This window comes from Monomorium pharaonis, chromosome 7 (assembly GCF_013373865.1).
Source record: "Monomorium pharaonis isolate MP-MQ-018 chromosome 7, ASM1337386v2, whole genome shotgun sequence".
Lineage (NCBI taxonomy): Eukaryota > Metazoa > Arthropoda > Insecta > Hymenoptera > Formicidae > Monomorium > Monomorium pharaonis.
In genome coordinates, this window is record NC_050473.1 from 8,561,856 (window position 1) to 8,570,665 (window position 8,810).

At 26.6% G+C, this 8,810-nt stretch overlaps 1 protein-coding gene across 1 annotated transcript; it reads left to right on the forward strand.

Moving 5' to 3' along the window:
• The first annotated feature begins 85 nt into the window (after window positions 1–85).
• Window positions 86–4,432, forward strand: LOC105836868. Its single transcript, XM_036289966.1, has 4 exons — window positions 86–1,349; window positions 1,447–1,856; window positions 1,948–2,047; window positions 3,495–4,432. The coding sequence occupies exons 1-4, from the start codon at window positions 1,056–1,058 to the stop codon at window positions 3,609–3,611; spliced, it is 921 nt and encodes a 306-aa protein (XP_036145859.1). The 5' UTR covers window positions 86–1,055; the 3' UTR covers window positions 3,612–4,432.
• Window positions 4,433–8,810: the final 4,378 nt, after the last annotated feature.

Consider the following 8,810-nt stretch of genomic DNA (forward strand, 5'->3'; position numbering starts at 1 on the left):
TTTCAAGTCATTCGCATTGCTCGTAGTTCAAAGTATTTTGTAAAGACATAATATTCAAAAATGTTGCACCAGAGAACGAGATTGCACACTTGCAGCGGTTTGCACATAACAAGCAACAAATAATTTAGATTCCATTTTTTAAGGAAAACACAAACTTTAATGTATCATAACATTTCCTCAGAAGATTACAACTCGTGCAGCTAAACATGTGTACGAAGCAACAACTCACAGAAAACTATTTTTACAATTTGGCAGTTTGTTTTCCGACCTTTCCATTGTCAATATTAATTTTCTCAAAAAAGTTTCTCAGAAGATATCTCCGCATAGCTATACACGATAAATTCGAAACTCCTACGTTTATTATAGAAACACCACATTATCCCAACAGATTCACTGGTATAGCCTATTGCACCATTCTGCCTATTACTGTAAATATAGACTATGAAATTTCCTTTTTTCTTAAAATTACACATTACAAAGGTTGCGTGAGCGTAACGTCGATACTTCCAGCACTGTTGTATCATTTCAATGAAACGTATGTTACTTCCTATGTACTTCCTTCCTACTTCGTGCGGATAGGATGTATGTACATCAATAAAATTACATAGCGCACAATGAAGAATATTATTGAACGTTCAAACTCTATAAGTTAAAACGCCTTTCTGCAGAGTTTGTGTGTGATAATACGCTGTAGAATAGTAGACAAAATAAAATAATGTATAGTTCTTCTGCAATATCTGGAAAGTAAATTACATGCTGTACTCAGAATATTACAGTGAAAACTCAGTCCATTTCTTAGTTTACATGCTTATTTTATTACCTCTTACTGCAAACTTTTCCAGTGATAAACATGCAACCCCATCAAATCATATCTTCCATACAAAATGGAAGTACACGCGATACACAAAAATGTAAATAACACATTTGCATTAATTTCCTCAACTATACCTGTGCATAATAAAAATACTTGAAATCCGTTCGATACTAACGAAAGAGTTCCGCTCTCCTTGTATCAGTTTGTAATACGCGTACAATATACGTAACAGAACATAGTCATGCAAAGAAAAGTGACGTTAAAAGAAATAATTTTCATCATAAAATTAAGTGTGCTCCCAATTTGGTGTTGGCCATTATCAAAAAATGCAACAAAATTAAAAACGTTCTGTATGAAACTATATCAATTTTGGTGTATCATTATAGCAATAGCCTTAGAACTACCGTTATTATATAGCGTTTCAAATCACATCAACGATGCTGCTTTTATAATACAACAATTAGTTGTATCAAGCAGCAGTATACATATTATATGTAACTTTATTTCTTATCAAATGAAATATCATAACATACAAGTACTTAATATTTATTAAATATTAAGATAAAGTTAATTAAGGAATCACAATTCTGTTGTTTTCTAATTCTGTTCCATAACAATGTAATGTTTTGCAGAATGTTACTCACGAAATGGAAAAATTTTGCGATTTAATGAAGCCACGTGAAAAAGTTGTTATTCAACGATATATTGATAAGTGTCTTGTATTCTACTGTGCAATCATGTGTATTTTTTATTCTGTTGTAATTTTTATGATCACACTGTTACCTATACTGCAGCATCATCCATTTCCAACATTGGCCGAATATCCTTTTGACGTGTCTTATCAACCACTAAAAACAATAATCTATTTATACCAATCTATAGTCGGCATAATGGCAGCAGCACACCTATGCCTAAATGTTTATATAGCTCTATTGCTTTGGTTTACTTCGGCAAGATTTGAGATACTAATTGAAAATATTAGGGAAACTACAAATATCTATCAGTTGTTCAAATGTATTAAAGTACATCAAGAATTACTCGAGTAAATGTAACATCCTTATTTTTTAATGAGACTGTACTGTTTAAAAGCAAATTTAAATTATATAAATGTTTTAACGCATAACTAATTTTAGGTACGCAAAAGAAGTTGTTTTAATTGTCCGTCCTTTCGTATCCATAGCTATATTTTGTGGCACATTTTGCACAATACTTGTCTTTCTTGTGTTTGTTACAGTAAGTATATATAATATAATAAAAATGTAACACTATCATTCTAACGATATAAATTATTTTCTTCTAAAAACCATTAGCCAACTGAAATATCATTGGTAAAAAAAATTAAAACCTGTTAAATAAAAAAACACAATAAAGAACTAAGCACAATATTAATATTTAATTCTAAAACGGTAAACTAATTTTTCTTCACTTCAAACAGCACTCTGGGTTATAAATGTATCTCATTCCTTCTCAAGCGTTCTGCATTGAACAGATAGACTAATCAATAATATTGTGCTATATGAATCTCTTTGTTTTTTTATTACGAAGACAATGGTATAATTCACAATAATATTAATTGACATTAAATACATTAAAAATTAATTTAAGCAAAATAAAGTTTTAAAAAATCACAAAAATAAATTTTTTTTAATAATTGTATTTTCGTCGATTTTAACAAATATTAAAAAACCAGTTTAGGAAAAGTGAAAGATACATCTAGAACAGGATTTCAAGTAGATTTTAAGTAGAAAATAGATTTTAAATATCGTTTAAAAGGTATAATTATTTTAACAAATAAAAATTGAAAAGACATTAATTTAAGAAAAAAAATAAAATAAATAAAGATATAATCAATATTTTTTATTTTGCTTCAAAATAATAAAAAATTTTTAATTCAGCACCGAGGATTTGAAATACATTATTAAAGTAAAAAAATTATTAAAATATTTTCATAATTCCAATTAAGCAACTTTTGATGAAAAAAATGCCACACACTAATACAGCCACTATAAATATAAACACTTTTACTACTTCAAGATGCAGACAAACAACACAAAAAAATCGTTTTAATGTGAAAAAACACAATTGGCTCGTTCTTCTTCGCTGTACTGCTGCACTTGTGCGATAAGTTAGAATGAGAAAAAATATAATTGTCTCACTTGTTACACCAGTACAGCAGTGCAGCAAAAAAGAATAAACTAAGTGTTTCGTGGTAATATCCAAATGAAATGTAAGCACGAACGACAGACTAGAGTATAAACGTATCCCACTTCCACTTCACATCTGTACTCTGCTCGAAAGCTTAATGGCGCTTTGACGTCAGCTAGTGTTACTCTCCATTCCTAAGACTTTAAAGTGTCCCAAGAATTATAGTGTCCCAAGTCAATCCCTTCATTTATTAAATTAGAAGGTAAATTAAAATTTGCGCTGGGGTACAAAACTACTGCAGTATGACGCCAGTTCTAGGGTTAATAAAAGTACCTCAAAATTCAATCTAAATCAAAATAATATAGCAAAAAAATACTTAAAAAATTAAATAAAATTATTTTTATTTTAAACAGTAGATTTTGTAATATAAATTTAAAATTGATCAATTACAAACTATATATTTAGACAGTCACATCCCCATGAGACGCTCAGTTGTAAATATGCGAATTAAAAAATATTAATTTTTTTCAAATAGCATCAACCTATGGCACTAATGTGTCAATTTACGGGATTAGCTCTAACAACTTTAGGAGAAGTGTATATATATGCTTGGCCAGGAGAACAATTAATATCCATGGCAAGTATTTGCTAAATATTATTATATGTATATGTATAATAGAAACTAAAATTAAAGTGCCATTTTAAAGCATTATATGAATAATTGATAAAATTCAAGAAAAAGAACTGATTAAATGTATTAATAATTTGTAATAATTTATCAGCAATTGAATACGGAAACCAGTTACTGGTAACATTCCTCAGGTAACATTCAGTTTGATAATCAATGATTGTATATGATAATCAGTTATTACTAATACTTTTCAATTGAGGTTCAGTTTTAATAATAATGACCAGTTTTTATCAGTAACTGGTAAAAACGGTTTTAATATACTGATTGTTTTGTTATTTGTTATAATAATATCTATCAATTATCTATCAGTTAATGTAAAATGTCTTTATCGGTTTTTTTTTTCTTAAGAGAATGTATGTAACTTTTCAAAAAAATGATTATAAAATGGTATTACTAAAAGCATTTTAAAGTTTAAAAAGTTTAAAGTTGACAATAAAATATAAAGCTTTGAAATGTTTTCACTTACACAAGACATTCCATCCGAGAGACATCTATACAATATATATCATATAGATCGTACATACATAATATAACGTTGTATAAATTTTTGTATCACATAACGTCTACGCAATGTCTGGGACGACATGTATAATTGTATAGACAGAAATAATCGCGCTCTATAATCATTTTTGAAAAAGTTATATTACCTTTGAATTTCATCAATATTTTCCCGATTTGAATTAATCCTCTAATTTATGTGCATAATACATAAATAGTATCATAAATAATATTTAATATGTGTTTAATACTTTTCGTAGTCAGGCATAAATATAGCACAAGCAGCATTCGATATATTTCGACTAAAAGGACAATCAATTAAAATGCATAAATGTCTGCAGATTATTATAATGAAAAGTCAAAAACCAATAATTGTTTCAATACCCTGTTTTCTGCCTGAATTATCAAATATGTACTTTTCAATGGTAAGATCAAATTTAAAAATAACTAATTTTTTAAAAGTCGCTATCATATCATACATATTAATTATTGATATTAATGTTTCATATTAATATTTATTATTTACGTATAACAACACACTCTGTTATTAAAGTTATTTATTTTAACATATTTATTGTCTAAAATTAATTTAAAAATTCATATTTTTACAATTCATTTTTTTCGATACATTTGTAGACATATAAGAAGTGTTCTAAAAGTAATAAACATGATGTTCAAAAATGCCTTTTGTTCAAAAAACATACAATTAAACGTGACCTTCAAAGTATATAATAAAATGCTATTCAAAATTTTCGTCGCAGTGGATTAAACGTTTTCAACAATGCCAAATTGGTTTTCTTTCAGATAAGTTTTGAAAACAAAAGGAATTAATGTGACACCGTGTAATTTTTGTTCTTCAAAATTAAAACTAATCTAAAAAGACACCATTTTGACACTATTAAAAACGTCTGTCGATGAGGGCTCAGAATAGCTCCTCGCATAAAGACTTTCTAAAGGCTATTGATTTTTAACTATCACAACGTTTTTTTATTATAAAGTATTTAAAAATAGCGAAGATAAAGCACTGCTTGTCGGGAAGGTTGTGATACGAGTTCTCAAACGGTAACTTCTAGTCTCTGTTCTATTGGTCTCAAACAAAGTGTATATCAATTTTTTATTATTAACATTTATACAGTGTGCGTAAACTTAAAAAAAAGGAAAATTTAAAAATTAAAGAAATCGCAAGCTTGTAAAAAGAATTAAATTTTACACAAAATATTTATATCAAATTTTTTTTTAAAGCGTTCAATTTTTTCAATTTTCAATTTTTTAGATTTTTTTAGATTCACGCACATCGTATAAATGTTAATAATCAAAAAATTTTTACGTCTTTTGTTTCAGATACAGCAGAGGCTAGAAGTTACGCCGTTTAACAATTCTCACATAAAGCTATAATTACCAAAAATTGACTTTTTGTATAACAAAAGAAGATTATTCGTTGTTATGTTTCAGTACTGTTCAACTATACTGTCCTATTTTACAACGCTGCGAGTATTTATATTGGATGAAGAAATCGGATGAAGAATAAATTGGATGAAGAAAGATAATTAAATATGATAGAAACATAATATTACACAGATTTAAAATAATGACTTTAAATAATTAGTATTTGCACAAAAAAAGATCCTATATTTCGTAAACTTGTAAATACATTAAAATTATTTAATTTAAACATTGTAAGAGTAAGAATGTAGAAAGGCTAATGTCCTATTATTAAGATCAATGCATTATTATTATCTATATATTGATGTAAAAAGTAGAGAAATAAAAAAATTATAATATATGAAAAACAAGTAGAAAGCAATGACAAGCTTCTAGACGCCATATATGATTTTAACCCTTTCAGGAACGGTAGAAAGTATACTTCCCACCTCATCTTCGGTTTTTTTTTTAAATATAACTGAAGTCTGTTATATCGTATAATCGTGAAATAAACTGTTCTATACTTATTAATGTTAGAACTATGCACTGTTATACGAATTTTGCATCAATCATGCATTTTGCAATTATTAATAAATAAACAATGACAAAAAAAGCTCTTTTTTCACAATAAATTCATTCTAGAAGCCTCTTGTAAATAAATTTCCAGATCATAATTTTAGATTCTACAGATAACAAACTAAATCAAATTAAGTTGAAGTTACATAAAATATATTAATATTTTTTATTCAACAAAATATATTGCAAAAATGCTATTTTCGGCATATATTACTTAATTTATAAGTCAATTGTACTAAATTGTATAGAATTTTATATTTAATGATTATTGGGTTGTTGATTATTAAAAAAACCTAAAAAATGTAAAATTCAAAATGGTGACTACAAAATATCGAATAAAATAATTTCAAGAATATCATTCCAAAAATTTTTTTCTCGAAAATTATTCATTTTAAAAAACCAAAAGAGCTCTTTTATCTAGACCTTGTCTATTACAAATTTTGTGTAAGAATACGGCTATATTTTTTTAATCCCCGAATTAGATCCGCCATTAAAAATTTTTTAATTTTGACCTCGGATTTGATTTCAGTATAATCCAAAACATACAGATACGACCTGATTGCTAGAAAAAATGTGCCCCTGAAAAGGTTAAAGGAAGAATCTAGTCTAAAATAAAATTTTCGAGCAATTTTCAAATTTTACTTAAATTAATAGGAAATTTCCTCTATGTGATAGAAAAAGTTAGAAAGTGATTTATAATCATAGAAATAGAAACCCCTTGCACCTCATTTAAAAAAGAAATGAAACGGTCGAATTGGACGAAGCACTTCAGGTAGAGGAGCGCTTGTCAGGTGCTCGGTCCTTTGGTCCCTTAATTTGTAATAAATTTAATGTTAATTTAATGTTCGAGGAACAGAAAGATCTGCTCTATGGCCCTAGAATTACAGATTAGCAAAAAACTGCGGTAAGTTAAAATAAATTACGATTTTTTTACGATTTTTGTTACTCAAACTTTAAACGCGTTTTTCTCTAAACGCAAAACTTCGCACACCAGACAACGTAGTTAAAAAACTAATTTTTCAATCTTCATAAAATTTAGTATAAATATTCTATAGATAATTGGCCACAACATAACGTACTCCAATTTTTAATTTTTTTTTTTTTATTTAAAACGTTATTAACAACTGTTCAAAAAAAAGCAAAACTTTTTTTTCAAAACTGTCATTTTTGCAAAGTTGCAAATTTTAATGAAATAAAAACATCATGTTGTGCATTTTTACATAAACTAAAGAACCTAATCTAACCCATTTTTAATTTTCTGTTTCAGATTATTTTTGTGACTTATACGCTACACGGCGCATTTTCCAGACGCCATTTTCAAGCCGCCGTTATTATTGTAAATTAAAGTTTAAAAAAAATATGTTTTTTTACATTATAATGTCCATAAATTGTACCTTAAATTTCAAATCAATTTATGCATTACATTTTTCAAACAAAATTCTTGAAAAACAGGCCGTTTAGATTAAGTTCCCCCTTAAATTATTCTAATAATCCTCCATTTTAATAAATTCTATAATTAATCAATTTTATTACATATTACATCGCATAATATACAAGTAATAAAATTCAGATATTAGATAAACAAGAAAGTCATTTTTTATAAATAATGTAAGATAACATTAACAATTATTTTGTTAATATAATTTATTAAGTATAATTAAAAATTAATTTTTATAATGGTCATTCCTTATTTATTAATTTTTTAATTACTTCTCCAAAAAAACTAACTGGCTTTCTTAATTTAAAAAAATGTAGATAAAGAGTGATTCAAAACTTGCTATTGCAGAGGTTTTTCTTTGTTAAAGTACTCTAACGGTTGAAAAAAATGATAGTCCGATGGAACAAGTACAATAATAATTACTGTGAGTATTATAACATATTATTGTTAACATTATATGCAGTAAATAAATATTGTATTTTTAAATAAAGTAATTCTTTCCACTTTTATGTTTATTCGCTTTTAATTAATGTAACAATTGTAATATTTTAAAAATTGCACATATACACATACGCGTGCGCGGCAAACACTAAATATAATATATAGACGTAATGCTACATAATACAAATATACCACATACATATGTTATATAACATTAAATCCATGTTATATTCGGTATTTACTGAGTATACACAAATATAATTCTTTAAAAATGTTATAAAAAATTCAGTATATATTGTTATACTTACTAAAAATTGTACAGTATCAAAAATCTAATTATCAAAATAAATTAATTCGTTTGTACAATTTATTATAAATGATTCTTAAAACTGAGACTTATTTTAAAAATTTATAAATTTACTTTGTTTTATTTTTTACAGAACCAGCCGTTGTCAATAAAAATCCAATGCGTTGGCTTAACTTTTAGCAAATCAGAAGTATTTATGTATACATGGCCAGGAGAACATTTAAGACATATAGTAAGTAAATTCTTTAAATTCTTTATCATCAAAATTACATTATGATTAATTTGATATTTTTACAAGAGCGGTGAAATTTGACAAACTATTTCGATACGCAGTGGTACAAGCAATCAATCGCTTTACGAAAATATCTACAAATTATTATGTTAAAGGCTCAAAATCCTATAGTTATTGCAATACCTTGTGTTATGTCTGCATTATCTTTAAATTACTATGCATCGGTGAGAAAAGAGTTTGAATATT